This window comes from Bactrocera latifrons, unplaced genomic scaffold, assembly GCF_001853355.1.
Source record: "Bactrocera latifrons isolate USDA-ARS-PBARC rearing strain unplaced genomic scaffold, ASM185335v1 scaffold_1082, whole genome shotgun sequence".
Lineage (NCBI taxonomy): Eukaryota > Metazoa > Arthropoda > Insecta > Diptera > Tephritidae > Bactrocera > Bactrocera latifrons.
Window position 1 is genome coordinate 10,997 of NW_017534500.1, and position 18,320 is coordinate 29,316.

The window sequence follows — 18,320 nt, forward strand, 5'->3', positions numbered from 1 at the left end:
TATGAAACAGATTTTTGATTATATTTTCAGGACACAAAGTATGGCAACACTGCTAATTGTCATAAATGTAAACACACAAATCTCTTGAAACTTTGAATGTGCAAAATAGTTTTTAAAGTATATTTATTTTCTTAAAAATGTACAATTAGTGTAAATTTTTGATATATACGAATGTGTACGGTGTAATTAAATATATATTAATTAAAAAATGTGTGAAAAGTGGGTTAAACATAGTGATATAACGAGCATTGTTTCTACTATGAGCCTGAGAACCGTATATGTGTATACATTTTTTAATCCTGAGGAGCTCCTCTATCCATCCGTACCATCAAATCACGTCGCCGGAAGAATCGTAATATTGCCATTTGAGGTATAATACTATTTTCTATTCATTTTTATGCGTTTGATAAATGTGTAGATATGGCAATACTTATTATTTGACAACACAGGACACATATGCTATTGTGCATGTAATGAAATTTGTGTAAAACATAAAATGCTTATCTTAAGCAAACTTCTATATATATAATTAATGAGGTTAATGGTAAATTAATGAAGTGTAAGTGTATAAAAAGTGCATAATTTGAAATTTTAATTTGATAATTTGAAAGAAAGAAAGAGTTATCTCGAAACTCTTAAGTTTGCGACGGCTATAATTGTATATGTGGAGCCATCACCTCTATCTAACCGTACCACTTTTAACCCTGAAATCATGGGATGGTATACTAAATCTCTTCTTCTCTTCCATCGGAACCTATGACCTAGCCAGTGCAGCTGCTGAACTATGTCACTGTGGCCGACCGTACTCGCCGTTACCAATGATGATGAAGCACTTGTAGAGTTTGGTTTTTGGTCGTCGATAGAGGACTTTATTTTTCAGTTGAATACTCTGTTCAGTAGCACCTGTTCCCTCTGTAATTTCAGTATGATAGAAGAGTATGCTCGTAGAATTTTCGAGCAAACCCTTTGTCGTCCAGGTTTTCAAGCTTTCCATACTCACGCATTGCTTCCTCTCTTTTTTGTCTGCATATGCGCCTCGCTTCCCTCTTCAACTCTCGGTATGTGTCCAACCCCACTCGAGTTGTGGGCGATCGCAACATCGCGAGGTAAATTGTCTGCTCTCTCTCCACTGCGACACGACAGTCCCCATCGTACCAGCTTGCGACCTTTCCACAAACCAATGGTTTCGCTTGAAGCTGCCGAGGTGCAAATGAGTGCTCTCAGAGTGTAGAAAAATGTTTCGCTGTCGGTTGTGATAGTCCGAGTCGTTGTTAGCTCCTCGGAGCGCACTCGAGTATACTGCCGACATCGTCCATCTATCACAAAATGATCAATCTGGTTTCAAACTTTTCGATCTGAAGACAGCCAATTACACAATATACAACCATATTTCGGATCTCTGCTAAGGCGATCAACCTCAACCTGTTTGGAGAGGTTTCGCTATGGAAGTTGAATTTTGTGACTCCAAAGATGCCCTGTCTACCTTCCCTGGCGTTAAAAGCGCCAAACAATTATTACATCGTGGCGGTGGCAGTTGTCATATTTCTACCGCCGGAGCGTGACCGTAAGTCAGTGGTATATATAAAGTTTGCACCGATGCGGATTGTGACTAGACCCTCATCAACCAGAGTAGAAGCCAGCCATCGACGAATAAGTCTTTCTCCCACCCCGAATCTCACTTCGAATTTGCGCTCCTTTATAAGGCCGCTGTAAATACCTACTCGTCTCCGTCCTTGTGTCGTCCATCGTTCTTTTTTTTATCATAAAGTTTTCTACACATCTACGCTTGTTCCAATATGCTGGAGTGGCTGCGCTGAAACGTCCTCTCTTTTTGGCGGGGCCCCGGGTACCACACCGGTTGGCTACCGCATCTTCACAAGAGTTGCTCATGTTTCAAGGTACCCGGCCAGGACGCAAGAGTAGGAGTTGGGTAAAGCTCTACGACCAATAAAAGAAAAGGTGGAATCGTAATTTGAGATGAGTGCATAACAGCTCACAAATTTTCCTGAAGCATTGCACAGAACGATGTAAAATTTAAAAGGAACGATCAAGTCTGCGTTTTCTTACTTGTAGTATTTGGGTTTTAGCCGTCGACTTTGCAATTATATTCGATGAATGTTGAACAAAACATTACCAAAAGAATTGATTTAGAGCGAGAGACGCGCACTCTTCTTGCAGAGGCTGTGAAGATGTTGTTAGATCATACGTATTTATGTATGTTTTATCCCTTAAGAGATTTACAAAGTTAATAAAAAACTTAGATTGCTGATTTAACTATTCCATTATATTTTTATCATGATAAATGATATCTTAGACAAAAAGGAGCGAACGGAGCCGATCAGTTACAATTATCACTATAATCAGAGAGCTGCAACGATCACAATTTTTTCAATCATACCCGATAATTGACTGGAATATTATGTGACGGAAAACTTTGCTTCAACAAAAATGAATTTAGTTCCAATCATTCTTACTTCTTTCGTAATGATTTAGTTCGATCGAACGCCTTGTGTGATGTGTTGAACACAATGCTCGCGACAGATTGTAAACGACATCTGTCAAATATTAAAATACACACATTCTTATGGACAGACCTATTTTGACAGCTGCACGACTACACGACTGCAGGCCGAAAGTTGTCGTTCTCGCTAACTTTAATATATTATATTTGCCAACGGCAGTAGTGTAGACAGTAGAAAGATGAGGAAGAGTGGTGATGCCGTTCCCACGACAATCGGGTCTACGAGAACCGGAACGGACCCGGTTTTATCCGGTCAAGGACTGTCAACTCGGCAGAATTTCTGCCATTACAACAACAACAACAACATGCCACTAATATGTAAAATGTAAAATTATTCAAAGCTCTAACAAACTTGACAAATTAAAGCATAAAATAGCTCTGTTGCATCATTTGTAATAACAATTGATAATTTGAAACGAATGAATTTACCCATTTATGTACTTATTTTTTGTATAAACATTTTCACTTTGAACAAAATATTAAAATTTCATTGAAGTGAAAGGTATTAGTATGGCTACAACGAAATTGTGTACATGCAAAATAGACAACTGCGTTGTATTGTTCATGTAGTAGGATTCCCAACGTCATTTTCACTTCACTGTCGTGCTCTGCAGTCTGTCGCTAGCATTGTGTTCAGCACATGAGCAGCAAAGAATGTTTGAGAATGTTGCTTGCATTCAGCTCGATCACGGTCATACCGTTTGGTTATACCGGGTGATTCGATTCAACCCGATCTACTTATTTCGTCATAAGTCGAAACTCTTGTGCACTTGCTAAAAAGTTAAGTTGCAGTTTGACCTCAATAATAGTTGGTGTAAATAATAATAATTATTGTTATAATTATTAAATAGCATAATTATGGAGAGCGAATCGGAGAAGAGTGTTGCTGACAACATATCAAACGGCATGTACATATTATCGGGCCAGCGCAAGGGAAGAAGCTTTATGTGGAATATACTCACTGAAATAGTAAAACCGAACAACAGTACATTAAAAGATTTTGTTTTCTGCCGCACATGTAGCAATGTGTTAAAGTACAGCGCAATCCAAACGTGAAATTGAAATAGGCACAACTGCTGCAAAATATTAAAGCAATCCCAAAGTTTAAAACTGTCACACCGCTGGACAAAACTGAGGCCATTGAAAAATGCGCAAATTGGATTACAGAAGAATGTCGGCCATTTTCAGCTGTGCGCGGTTCTGGGTAAAGTTTTTTATTGGATTTCGAAAGGACAACCTCCTAAAAAAAACTTAAAAGTTTATTAAAAATTACAAAATAATTCTAGACTAAATTGATATATATGCAGTACTGTTTTGGGTAATTTTATGCATCGCAACCTGTTTCTGTTAAAACACACAAATATGTACATACAAACTATGCACATACACATTCAGGGTAGGGCAGGGTAGGGCAATTCTCCATCTGATTGGTTCCATCACAATCAATTCAACTTGATCGATGTCCGAGTTTTCGTGCATCGTTGGACTTGATCGTCTTTTTCTGTACACTCATTTCCAATCATAATACCGGAACCAAAAAATCAGTTTGAATCAGTAAGCAGAGCAATCAAACCAATTGATCGAACTCGTTCGTTTTGAACACGAAACTCGATCGAACAATTTTGTAGCGAACCGCTGTGTTGAGTTGTGACCGTTTTGATCGAGGCTGATCAAACCGAATCGATCATACTCAATGCAGGTCCCTGATTCATATATACTACTGTGATCAAATTGAAAGGCTTTATAAATATTATGCGTGTTTTTCGAATCGATAATATTCTATCTGTAATTTTTCAGTACTTTTTTTGACATCTATGCTAAATTTCACGTCAAATTATTCCTTAGTGTTTGAGATACTAGTCGCTTTGTGAGGCTCTAAAAGTGAATTATTCGATTTTTACTATGTCAATGAAATATTGAATAAAGAAGTGGGATAATGCACCAGCTCATACTGCATTGGTTATTCGTGATCACTTCGCCACATTTTCAACTAATATCGTGCCGCAACCATCGTATTCGCCCGATTTACTTTCGTGTAATTTCTGGGTATTCAGCAAATCCACATGACCACTCCAAGAACAATTTTTGACTCTATTGAGGATATCAAAACTGAATAGAAGAAGGCTCTGATGGCCATCACGACGGAGGATTTTTCCAAGTGCTATGATGACTGGAAAATTGGTTGGCATAAGTGTATTGCAGCGGGAAGAGATTACACCGAAGTAGATGAAATCGACAAAATTAACCTAACAATTTGATCATGGTAGTATATTCATAGTTAAAATATTAAATATTTTTATAGTGTCCCATTTATAGTGTGAGTCTGTAAATATAGAGTGATTCACAGATAAATTTTGAAATTTTTATACATATATTACACAAATTCTGGCCGCGCATCGCTGGTGGTATGGTATCTTCTTCTTAATTGGCGTAGTCACCTCTTACGCGATTATAGCCGAGTTAACAACAGCGCGCCAGTAGTTTCTTCTCTTCGCTACGTTGCGCCAATTAGATATTCCAAATGAAGCCAGGTCCTTCTCCACTTGGTCCTTCCAACGGAGTGGAGGTCTTCCTCTTCCTCTGCTTCTCCCGGCGGGTACTGCGTCGAATACTTTCAAAGCTGGGGTGTTTTCGTTTATCCGGACAACATGACTTGGCCAGCGTAGCCGCTGTCTTTCATCTGTCAGCTCATCGTTCCATCGAATGCGATATTCGCCGTGGCCAACGCGCAAACTACCATAAATCTTTCGCAGAACTTTTCTCTCGAAAACTCGCAACGTCGACTCATCCTTTGTTGACGTCGTCCAAGCCTCTGTACCATATAGCATGACGGGAATTATGAGTGACTTATAGAGTTTGGTTTTTGTTTGCCGAGAGAGGACTTTGCTTCTCAATTGCCCACTCAGTCCTCAGGTGCTATTCTGTTGGCAAGAGTTATGCTGCGTTGGATTTCCAGGCTGACATTGTTGGTGGTGTTTGCACTGGTTCCAAGATAGACGAAATTGTCTACAAATTCAAAGCTATGACTGTCAACAGTGACGTGAGTGCCAAGTCGAGAGTGCGACGGCTGTTACTCCAGTCTGGCAAGACGAAATATCTGTACACTCTTGTAGAAGATGATACCTTCTCTATTTAGCTCTGCAGCTCGAACCATTTTCTCCAGAAGCAAGTTGAAAAAGTCGCACGATAAGGAATCGCCTTGTCTGAAACCTTGTTTGGTATCGAACTTCTCGGAGACGTCATTCCCGATTCTGACGGAGCTTTTGGTGCTGCTCAACGGCAGATTATACAACCGTATAAGTTTTGCAGGGATACCAAATTCAGACATCGTGGCATAAAGGCAGCTTCTTTTCTTGCTGTCGAAAGCAGCTTTGAAATCGACGAAGAGGTGGTGAGTGTCGATTCTCCTTTCACGGGTCTTTGCAAAGATTTGAGGATTGGGCATAGCACACTTAAATTCCAATCGTTGGACATGCTTTCGTCCGACCATATTTTACAAGAAATCTGATGCATGCTCCTTTTCAATTGTTTCAACGTCGTGTTTGAATAGCTCGGCCGGCAATCCATCGGAACCGCCGTTTTGTTCTTCAGGCGGGTAATTGCTATTCGAACTTCTTCATGGTCGGATAATGGAACTTCTGCTCAATCATGATCGTTGGGGTGCTACAAGAGTATGCTCTTGTCTTGAAACCTTCTGTTAGCTTCATTTTTTCGTAGAATTTTCGAGCATTACCCCTGTCAGCCAGCTTATCAAGCTTTTCGTACTCACGCATTTCGGCCCCTTTCTTTTTCTGTCTGCAAATGCGTCCCTCTTCTCTCTTCAACTCTCGGTATATATCCCATCCGGCACGTGTTGTGATCGATCGTAACGTTGCGAGGTAGGCAGCCTGTTTTCTCTCCATTGCGACACGGCACTCCTCGTCGTACCAGCTGTTCTTCTGCACTTTCCGAAAACCAATAGTTTCGGCTGCAGCTGTATGTAAGGAGTTTGAAATGCCGTCCCACAGTTCCCTTATACTGAGTTGTTGGCGAGTGCTCTCAGAGAGCAGGAGTGCAAGCCGAGTAGAAAATCGGTTGGCTGTCTGTTGTGATTACAACTTCTCGACGTCGAACCTTCCTTATGTTTGATGGCGTGCGTTTTTTGCTGCACAGAGGCGGGTGCGAATCTTGGCTGCAACAAGATAGTGGTCTGAGTCGATGTTAGGACCTCGGATCGCACGCACATCTAAAACACTGAAGACGTGTCTTCCGTCTATCACAACTTGATGTTGTTGTAACGACAGAATTCTGCCGAGTTGACAGTCCTTGGCCGCATAAAAATCCGGGTCCGTTCCGGTTTTCGTAGACCCGACGGTCGTGGGAACGGATCACAACGTGATTGATCTGGTTGGTGGTTTTTCGATCCGGAGACAGACAGGTAGCTTGATGTTTCTTCTTATGCTGGAATCTAGTACTACAGATATCCATATTTCGGGCCCCAGCGAAGTCGATCAGCCTCAACCCATTTGGGGATGTTTCCTCGTGGAGGCTGAATTTAACGACCGTAGTGCCAAAGCTACCTTCTTTGCCCACCCTGGCGTTAAAGTCGCCAAGTAAGATTTTGACATCGTGGCGGGGGCAGCTCTAATAAGCGAGCTCCAAGCGCTGATAGAATGAACTTTTGGTCACATCGTCCTTCCGTCGGGGTGTGGGTGCATGTCAGCGATATGTTGAAGAACCTCGCTCCTGATGCGGATTGTCGCTAGAGGTTCATTCACCCGAGAGAATGATAGTACTCTGCGACAGAGTCTCTCTCCCAACACGAATCCCACACCAAACTTTCGCTCCCTTATATGTCCACTGTGGTAAATGCCACAGGGACCTACTTGTCTGAGTCCTGGTCTCGTCCATGGCAGGTGCAGGCCCTCAATTCGTAGTCCTTATTTCGTTTGCCATGGTCGTCATCAAAAGTGGGGTCTCTCATCCGAGGCTGTTGTTGCGTTTTCATTGGGATTGTTTTTTTTTATGTGGCGGGTCCCAAACCCAGCACACAACCCTATGCAGGGGGTGGTATGATATACATATAATAATGTTAGAATCAACTACCTCACATAGCCACAGCATATTGATAAAGTACAATATCCTGTTGGGTGCTGTTGAGGCGATGCGATCCTTATTCGGAAACATGGATCCAAAGGCTGTAATCCTAAGCCTACAAACTGCTGTGCAGTCAATTCGCAGGTGTTCTGGTGTTTCAGGCTCCTTAACACAGAACCGGCAGTTTACGCAAGAGGATAGGCCCATGTTATGTAAGTGCATATTCACTTTGCAGTGGCCGGTGTAAAATGCGACCAGTAGACTGAGTTTGTCCCTAGGGATGTTCATTGCAAATTTAAGCCTGCTGTAGTTTTACTCCCCATTAGCAACTTAGCATGTCGCATGTCATGCATTTGTTGCTAATGCCTTTCTCTGCCTACTCCTTCTTCCTTGCGGAGCAACTCCTTTATTGTATGGGGACCCACTCTAGTGAAGGGCTCGGGTCCTACCATGTTGGTAGAAGCTGCAGAGCGGGCGAGCTCGTCAGCCAGTTCCTTAGCGTCTAGATCTCTATGACCGGGAACCCAGATGAAGTGCTCTTAGATAAGTTCCGCTAGGGTATTCAGTCGTTCTGTGCACTCCTACACGATATGATGTGATCCTCCAGTAACGATGTGATCTCGTAGGAGAAGTTCGCCCTTGGTGCCGCTAGATTATAGCTAAGTATGATTATCCCCTCATTGCGATAGTTGCGTTGGAGGTTTACCTCTATGCATCGACTTATGGCGAAGATCTTTATCTGGAAAATGCTTAGAAAACTTTCTATAGGTATGGAGAGCTTAGTGCGTGGACCTGCAGTTCCTGCACCGATTCTCTGACGTTTTCGAGCCGTCAGTGTACGACTTCATCATAGTATATCTTAGCAGCAGCCCGAGAGTGGAATCGTTCCACTCATCCTTATTGCCAAGGGTAACCTTGAACTTCTTTGTGAAGGTAACCTTTTTGGTAATGCTGTCCCTCAGGAGAAGGGGCAATGGTATAGTGCCACTTATCTCTTTCATTCTCTGGGACGAGATTACTTTACCTTTGCCTTTTACTTACTTTACCATTTTTACTTGCAGAAGTGTGTGCTTGGCTACTTACCCGATCACCAAATGGAGCGGTATGAGTTCAAGCATGACTTGCAAGTGCTGCCGACGGACAAGTGCGCATCGCACTCGACTTGCAGACACAAGCTAGTCGTTGCAGCTTCGATAGTTACCGAAGTCTGCGAAGCTTTTGAGGCCCAGGCCACCGGCCCGTACGTGATTATCATGGTGTACCACCTAACAATCCTTGGCTTGCAGGCCTAGGATATTCCCGCCAGCCGATTGCACACCATTAATGCTTTTGTCGCCTTGACCAAGGTCAGGTCAACATGCTGCTTCCACCGCTAAGTGAAATCCATCGTGAGACCGAGATATTTGACCACGCTGGTCCTCTCTATCTCTCTGCCCGCATGTGTGAAGTTCCTGAGATCTGGTAGGGACCTACATCTCGTGAACGGGACGAGGGTCGTCTTGGAGGTCAATTTGAGGACACTCTGGCACCTGGCAAAAGGGTGGTGAAGGTTTAAACCTCTTTGTAGTAGGTCGAAGAGAGTGTCGTCAAATTTGCCTCTGGTTATAACTACAATGTCGTCCGCGTACTCTTGGCAGCGCATCCCAATGTCGACTAGCAGACCATGGCTAGCGATGGCAATATCAGGTGAGCTTTTACAATTCCGCATAGTTCTGGTGAATTATCACACAGTGCGCATCAAAGCGAAGTTATTAACATATCGCTAATTTGCGCCCTCGCCTCAACCTAAGAAGAGAACAATGTGACCAAGGCTATCTTTCTAAATCGTCTTGGTGACCTTAACGCCAGGGTGGGCAAACAAGGTATCTCTTTCACAATTTTTGGTAAATTCAGCTTCTATGATCAAACATTCCTAAATGCGTTGAGGCTGATCGACTGCGCCGGAGTCAGCAATTTGGTTATCTGTAGTACTGTTGCGATAGATGGAAAACACGTTTCCAATGTTTTAGGCGTGCTATTTTGTAGTGAACATACAATGTGTTTTTTCGCAATGAATCAAGTTAGCTTTTGAGTCAACAACGCAAATTAAACGTCCGAGCTCAGCCGAAAGCCTTTGATGCTAGCGCTGCGTACTTTAGTTTATTTAATAATTTGTTTATTATGTAAGCTTTAATAAAATAAAAAAAAAAAAAAAAAAAAAAAAAAAAAAAAAAAAAAAAAAAAAAAAAAAAAAAAAAAAAAAAAAACAACGTCCGAGGGATGTTACCAAGTAACTGAAAAGCTATCATGCTCGCCCGTCTGGTACCTCGTTACTCGGTAAAGCAGTAATTTGTTAATTTTTCAAAAACAAAACGCACGTAAAAAACTACCGAGTAACGACTAACGTATTAACGAAGCTGATCTGAATACCCCTATCGAGAGTTAATGTAAAGAGATTATTATTGTTTTAGGATTTCTAACGTCACTTACTTATCGATACAGTATGTGTGATATAGCCCTTGGCCGAACAAAATCTCGGTAATTTCCGGTAACGTGGAAAGGTATGCTGTGGGAATTAACCTCTTTTTTTTCTATCGCTTGCAAGAAATAAAAGCACGCTTTTTGTAGATTTAAAATTTTTAGTTTGGTTATATTCTACTATCAATTTTCGGATAAATATGGTATATTCTATTATTTAACAAAGTTAGTCATAAATATATTCTTCACTTGCAACATGTTTTAAAGAAGCAGCTTTTAGATTATAAAAATAATATAACTATCAACCCTACAATATGATGGAGTCTTCTGACTTTATAAGCACCAGCGATATGTCTACTAACAATACTACCGAAAATGAATCAATACAAAATATGCCTGCAATTCGAGCACATACGAACATAAACGGTTCAACTTTGGGTAATATGGAAATTCAAATGGAAAATTATGATGAAGACTGTAAGTTTGGTTTGAACGCAAAAAGTAAAATTAAATTACACTTCTGAGTAATATTGTATTTCAGGTACGACTATTAATAATAATAATGCTAATAAGTTTTGTTGGAAACGGCTAAGTAATCCTTCTGGACCTCAGCCACGTCCAAGACATGGACATCGAGCCATCAACATAAAAGAATTAATGGTCGTATTTGGTGGAGGGAACGAGGGAATTGTAGACGAACTTCATGTTTATAATTCTGGTTTGTGTATATTTTGAGGTTGAACTTTTCTTTATACCTAAACTATTTTATTAATCCCGTGTTTTAGTTACCAATCAATGGTTTGTACCAGCAATGCGTGGTGAAGTTCCACCAGGTTGTGCCGCATATGGCTTTGTTGTTGTGGGTACTCGTATGTTTGTTTTTGGTGGCATGATTGAATATGGAAAATATTCTAATGAACTTTATGAGTTGCAAGCAACAAAATGGGAATGGCGTAAAATGCAACCTGAATTGCCGGATAACATGCCAGCTCCATGTCCGCGTCTAGGCCATAGTTTCACCATAGTAGGGGATCGTATATTTCTTTTTGGTGGCTTAGCTAACGAATCTGATGATCCTAAAAATAACATACCTAAGTAAGTCATTGTAACCAAATTATTTTGGCATTAGTAATCTGTCATTTTATTATTTAGGTATCTGAACGATTTATACATTTTGGAAACCCGTGGAGTACACAGTCATAACGGTAAATGGATTATGCCAAAAACATACGGAGAAAGCCCACCTCCACGGGAGTCTCATACTGGCGTAGCATTTACAAGCAAAAAATCCAATAAACTACATTTATTGATTTATGGTGGAATGAGTGGTTGTCGGCTAGGTGATTTGTGGCTCTTGGAAGTTGGTATGTATAATTGTTATTTTGCTACTAAATATGGTGGCGGAGAGAAGTCTACATTCACCCCTATTTTCATTGATATGAGAGTACAAAAAGTGTATTTATACAGTTTTATTCTAATATTTATCCCTATAACAATGAACTAAAAAATTCATTATTTAATATGAAACATCAAATTTATGGAAGAAAAACTCATAAATTGCGTTCATAAAAGTCTACATACAGTACGAAGCTCATATTTTGTACATTGTCATGATATCGGTAAAGTCTTTTTCCCTAATTTTTTTGTTTGCTGTTCGGCATTTATTAAAATTAGTTGTGGTTTGAACACTTGAATAGCTATAATGGCTCCGTGAAAAGAAATTCTAATTGATGTATCAAATTTCTAAAATTTTAAACTTGAATCTAGCAATAGTACAGACAATTCTAAAAAACTTCGAATTAGTGGTAGTGCAGGGGTCAATAGTTCCTAACCGAAAATAAACCGCACAGTAGTCGCCCAAAAAAACTATCCGTCTGATTCTGAAAAAAGTAGACAAAAATCCAAAGTTAAATGATTCAAAATTAGCCGAACACATAGAAAGTGCGGTAAAAAAGAGTATCCATTCAGGAACAATATAAAGAACTCTAAACAGTAACGGATTCCACAGTAGAACACCACAGAAGAAACCTCTTAAGTCTGAAAACAGAAAACTTCATTCAGAATTCGTCAAAAAACACAAAGAAGAGGATATGTATTTTTGGGAAAAGTTTTATTTACAACGAGTCTAAATTCAACATTTTTGGTAGCGATAGAAGAGCTAGAACTTGAAGGAAAGCTAACGCTGCGCTTGAACCGAAAATCGTAATATCAACTGTAAACACGGTGTCGGCAGCATAATGGTTTGGGGAGCTGTTGCTGCCTCTGGAATAATAAAGTTATCCTTTATTGAAGGCGAAATGGACCGTTCTAAGTATAGGTCTCTGTTGAAACATAACTTGAAACCTTCGGTGGATAACTTGCGGCTCGATTCCGGTTGGATCTTTCAACAAGATAACGATCCGAAGCATACGGGGCAAATTTTTAAGGTCTAGTTGCTTTATTATGCTCCAAGGCAATGAAACACCAATATGGACTTTGTATATTATTGAACATGCCTGCGAAATTTTTAAGTGTAGAATTAGAAAGCATCATATTTCCAGCTACACTCAAAGATCGCTTATTAGAAGCTTGGAACAGCATTACATCTGCAGAGTTGACAAATTTAGGAGAATGAAAGCCACGACGTCTACAAGCAGTTATTGCTGCCAATGGGGCCCCAATTAAATACTAAAACATTAATAACTAGAGTTTTGTAAAGTTTTCGCAAAGAACTGAGATATTTTTTTACTGTGTATGAACATTTGTCAACACAATTGCGAGTTTTTTTCTATCCATAAATTTATTATTTTATATTAAGTAATGGATTTTTAAAATTTATTGTTATTAGAAAAAAATAAATAAAATTAAACTGTATCAACACTTTTTTCTAAAATGTTTTGCATTTTAGGGGTTGTATGTAGACTTTTGTCCGCCACTGTATATTTCTAATGACCTGCTTTTTGAAATCAATATTCTAGAATTATAAATTAAATTCATTTAAACTTATCTTAAAAATTCCAGAGTTTGTTTTTTTTGTTGTTAAACTCAAAGAAAATATGTAGTTTTAAGTTAGTTCCGTTAAAACACAGTTATCTAATTTAAAATAACACGTCTAATAGTGGACAAGTTCAATTTTACAACTAGTGAGGCGGAAGTACATTTCTCAAATATTTAATCATTATAATTTGCGTTGTAAGAATTCTGTTTACAATTTCTAAAAAAATATAAGTCATGGGCTTATCTATCATATAAGTATTTAGTTTCACATATTGTCTTTTTTAATTTGTAGATTCTATGACATGGTCAAAACCCCGAACACGTGGTCACGCACCGTTACCTAGATCCTTACATAGCGCTACAATGATTTGCAATAAAATGTATGTTTTTGGGGGATGGGTACCTTTACTTATAAATGATTCTAAATCAACAACCGAAAGAGAATGGAAATGCACAAATACTCTCGCAGTTCTCGATTTAGGTAAATTAGTTTCAAATTATATTTATTCAGGGTTTTCAAGCAATATCTGCTACAGATTCAATGAATTGGGAAAATGTAACTGTTGACTCCGTTGATGAAGATGTACCACGAGCTAGGGCTGGCCACTGTGCAGTAGGTATTCAAAGCCGTCTCTATGTGTGGTCTGGTCGTGATGGGTATCGTAAAGCATGGAACAACCAGGTTAGGGTGAGCTGAATATTAGATAAACTGTTGTTCATATAAAAGCATAGTACAATTAGTACTAAAATTAATATTATATTCAGCTTATTTGAGCTAACTCGTAATGATTCCATACATGACGTGTAGATTTTCTTTAATTTACTTTTAGGTTTGCTGTAAAGATCTATGGTATCTAGAGGTCACTAAACCACTTTATGCCGTTAAAGTTGGTTTGGTGCGTGCTTCCACCCATGCACTGGAACTATGTTGGACCACTACTACTTTTGCTACAGCCTATGAGTTACAAACACAAAAAATCGAACCTGTAACTATGGCTGCTAAAGTGGTAACACCTTCGTATGCTCCTAGCGCCTGTGCTACGACATTACCCAGTAGTCAAAATCCCGTTAATGGAATGACAACGTCTACACAACCCTCACCAACAATATCAGCGAACAAGCATCAGAAGATCCATAATACAGCCCTACCTACTGTTACTTTGCAACAATCTACTGTCAAAGTATCTAGCAATGCTCTTATACAGCAGCAGGCACAGCCACAAACACAACAGCAGCAGCAACAACCTCATATGCAGGGTTCAACTATTTACATAGCACAACAAGTTCAGCAATCTCAGCAAATCAGTCAAATCAATGCAAAAATTTTAGCTTCGTCTCCCAGCATTGTAGAGAGTGCTATGCCGACGCCACGCATAATAAATGCGGCAGCACCGGCAATTGTAAATTCCAGCACCCCTGTTAGTGGTAGTGGAGGGGTCTTATCAGCAACTTTAGTAAATGTGTCCCAACAACAACCAAGTGTATCAATGATCAATAATAACATAACTACCATATTGCAGAAATACCGACCGAATACGGTTGTATCTCGAACTGCTGCTATAACTTCACCAATTGCCACAGGATCGGCAGGAATATCGTGTACACAGGTGAATGCTGGTACTAATAGTTTACGTGTTGTAAGTGCTGCGTCTACTCCTGTAACAACAACAGCTCAGACGAATACTGTTCGCATTGTAACAGGAAATGCTGGTCAGACTTTACGTTTAGCTACTACACAAGCTACAGGAAATACAACTACCATGTTGAAAACCGCTCAAAATTCGAGCGCTAACATGACTGGACAGATACAAAACACTGCTATTGCTAATTCAGGAACATCCATTGGTACTGCTACCACAATTGGTGGCAAACAATATATATTGCAAAAGCCTTTAACATTGGGAACAAATGTACAGTTTCAGTTAGTAAAAACTAGCACAGGCGGAGTAGCCGTGCAAACTCTTCCAAAACTTAATTTGAAAAATACTAATACCGCAGGCGCAATAACTGTAGGTACGCAACAGACAGCAACAGGGCAAATAGTGACAGCTTCACAAACAATAGTTAGCAATGTTGTTTCACAAACACAGCAGCAGTTTATTACCAATGCAAATTGCATAACATCTATAGCAACTAATGTGTCCACCGGACAGCAAAAACCAATAGTATCTGGTAATCTTGTTAAATTAGTTTCCCCACACACCGTTAGTGGTGGTAAATTAATTATGAAAAATTCGAATATACTACAAGTGGGGAAGGTATCTTCAAATGTTGCTGGCAAACCAGCATTTGTTATCACTAACAAACAGGGACATCAGTTAACCAATCAACAGATCATAATTGTTACTACTGGTTCGGCTTTACGAACCATATCGACATCAAATGTAGTGTCTCAAGCAGGTGCATGCAACATTGTTTCAATAGTAGGTTCTACATCGACAACAGCTACAGCTGTAGCGACTAGAAATGTGGTAGCTACTCAGAGCGGTGTTAAAATGATACGTGGAGTTACAAGCACAACAGGACGCCCAATTACTCTAACATTGCCTTCAGCGACAACACAATTGTCTCAGCAACATCTTACAGGTCAACAACATCAGCAAAAAATCAACGTGCAGCCTGCAAATATACAGCAAAAAACAATAACATTGGGAGGTAAAGCAGTAACAGTTCAAATGGCTGCAAATCCCAATATAACTGGGCTAACCAAAACTGTTACGATCGTTGGATCGAACTCAGGGCATACTCAACCTCAGACCATTGTTACAAGCGGTATAGCTGGAAACACAGGAAGCAAATTAGTCGTGTTACCCGCTAATACAACCATAGCTAATAAAGGATTCGTTAATATTTTAAATACAACTGGCGTAAATAATAGCGGAGGAAATACTTTGCAACGTTCGATTACATTAGCATCTAAAAATATAGTGGGGACAACAAATTCACAAGTCGGTTTTGCGTCACAGATCAATAGTAATGGGTCAAATGAACCGACAGTTGCTATAACAGCACTGACAGATTCTAATTATACTGAGGGTGATACTATGGACGATATAATTGAACAATTAGATGGTGCAACAGACGTAGTTGGAAAAATGATTGACACAAACTCCGAAGATATTGATTGCGAGGCAGAAACTCTCGAGTTGAATTATAACCAAAACCAAAACCAAGTAATAGAAATGTGTGAAGATTTTGAAGAAGTCGGCATTACCTATTCAAATGATACAAGAGATTATACAAATATTCGTGCTAACACGAGAAGGAAACCTGAGTTTGCAATTGAATGCATGCGAGTCCGCAATGCGGTAGTCATCCACTCAGAATCTCCTCACATACAAACAGTACATACACAAAAATATTTAAGTAAATAAAGGAATAACTTCGGAAAGACCACCTGCATTACAGGTTTGTAAAAATGTGTTTTTGTTAGGTTTATCTAAAATTGTTTATCTGTAACGCCACGTTGAATGTGTAAAGCTTGTATTTTCTTGATTTCAAATACCCAAAAAACGGTAGTATCTCCTTGTTTAGAACTTTTTTAATTTGCCATTTAGCACACTTCCTTCGTAATTTTGTTTAGTTCCAAATATACTTATAGGACTGTTATAGACCTACTTACATTCGAAATAAAAAAAACAGACACAGATACTAATATCTTAGTCGTTTTCTTTAAATAGTAGAAGGAAAGAAAAGCGAAATAGCTGAAGAACAATAAATTTTTCATGAGTTTAAAGACTTACGTGTTGATGCAAAAACGACTAATTTAAAGATTTTATCAATAAGTTATTTTATTTAGTAAAAATAAAAACATAGCATCATTAAATAGGGTTTCGACTTGACTTGACAGACATTTGAAAAAAGAACTTTTAAAAGTAATAGCTGCGGATGTTTATCCAGTTACAACCGAACATCATCACCATTCCATGGAGATTCATTTTTGTTTTTGGAATTAAAATGTAATTTGTGGGAATAACATTTACTGTAAACTTAAATCGAAAAATACCCCGCCCGCATTCTTTTTACTCTTACTTGTATTTTACTTCTCGTAACTTTCTGCTTAAAAGATTAAGTTATTGTAATAATAAATGAAATATTAAACCGATGCAACTAGTCTTGTCTCCTCAATTTTAGCTTTAAATAAATCCACCTTATTTTGGTTACTCACAAGTTGTTCTTGTTGTCGCAACAGAGCAAGTCTCAGAAATAATTTGGAAGAAATCTGCCGAGTAGCTAGTCCTTGGCCAGATAAAAATCTTTCCGTTCCGATTTCGCAGACCAGATTGTGGTGGGACTGAACTCCAAGTGCACTGCGGTAGCGCGGTTCCACACAGTTCAGGGAACTGTACATATTCCCTTGCATACCATGGTATTTTAACTATATAAAAATGTTAAACTCGCTAAAGCATCTTTAGAATTATCTGCTCTTTATATTGTGTGTCCTTATGACAATCTACAGCGCGATTTTCCGATGAAGTCTTGAATCTCGCTACTATCAATAACATTGTGCTCAAATAATCTGCACTTGCTTTGCAACCCTGCACTAACATTTTTTCCTACCCATTCGTAATAGTGCATTAGTGAATAAATTTTTTTCGCGTTATAAAACGTTGCAGTAACCCTTTATTTTTGTTTTCTTTAAATAGCTATTATTAATTTTAAGTTTTAAAAATACAACGAAAACTAAATTTGTATTTTAATTTGTCATTTGAATTCACAATAGTAAAAGGAATCTAATATATGCAAAAAAAAAACCTGAAGATCACTTCAATGGTACAGGCATACTCTCATACACAAATTCAACTCGATAACTTTTACTTGCTTTTACATGTACTTTCTTTGACAAGAGAGCATAAGCAGAGAAATGGCGAATCGAAGACCGCATATCCTGGAAAACATCATTGCGTGTTTCGAAAACATTACAAATTTKAAATTAGATTGGTGAATAGTAAAAACTGAGGTTTTGCACAGCGACCTACGGTGTGTTGTACCTTCCCCAATATCACATTTGAGTATGGTCACCAAAGTGAAGCACCCTGAACAATTCCAGCAGCCTGCTGGGCTCGACTGAGGTGATGTGATCCCTGTCCACTTAGATATCCTATATCCACCTATATTATGTGAACCCAGTAAAAGCAATTTAACCTCATTCGAGGAGATCACCTTCAGAGCCGCTTGACTGTCGTTAAGTATGGCGATACGTAAGTTGCGGTAGTTGTGAAGATTGAGTTTTGCGCACTGAATTATAGCAAAGAAGTCGTCAGTGTACCACTGGATAGTGCTGCCTCTC

The 18,320-nt window shown here is 39.2% G+C and overlaps 1 protein-coding gene across 19 annotated transcripts in view; it reads left to right on the forward strand.

Annotated features, from left to right (window-relative positions):
* The window catches only part of LOC108971221 (host cell factor-like), a 31,858-nt gene that overhangs the window by 7,403 nt on the left and 6,135 nt on the right, over positions 1-18,320 (forward strand). For 5 of the 19 annotated variants that reach the window (XR_001993532.1, XR_001993531.1, XM_018937183.1 and 2 more), the window contains exons 1-7: positions 10,281-10,531; positions 10,596-10,772; positions 10,840-11,149; positions 11,207-11,418; positions 13,323-13,511; positions 13,567-13,718; positions 13,861-16,438. Coding sequence is in view for 17 of the 19 variants with exons in the window: in XM_018937183.1 (XP_018792728.1) it covers positions 10,369-10,531; positions 10,596-10,772; positions 10,840-11,149; positions 11,207-11,418; positions 13,323-13,511; positions 13,567-13,718; positions 13,861-16,404 (3,747 nt within the window). In the remaining 2 variants the exon portion in view is untranslated. Of the gene's footprint in view, positions 1-10,280; positions 10,532-10,595; positions 10,773-10,839; positions 11,150-11,206; positions 11,419-13,322; positions 13,512-13,566; positions 13,719-13,860; positions 17,136-18,320 lie in introns of those variants that run through there. The other 14 variants (XM_018937190.1, XM_018937239.1, XM_018937248.1 and 11 more) reach the window with 6 other exon arrangements.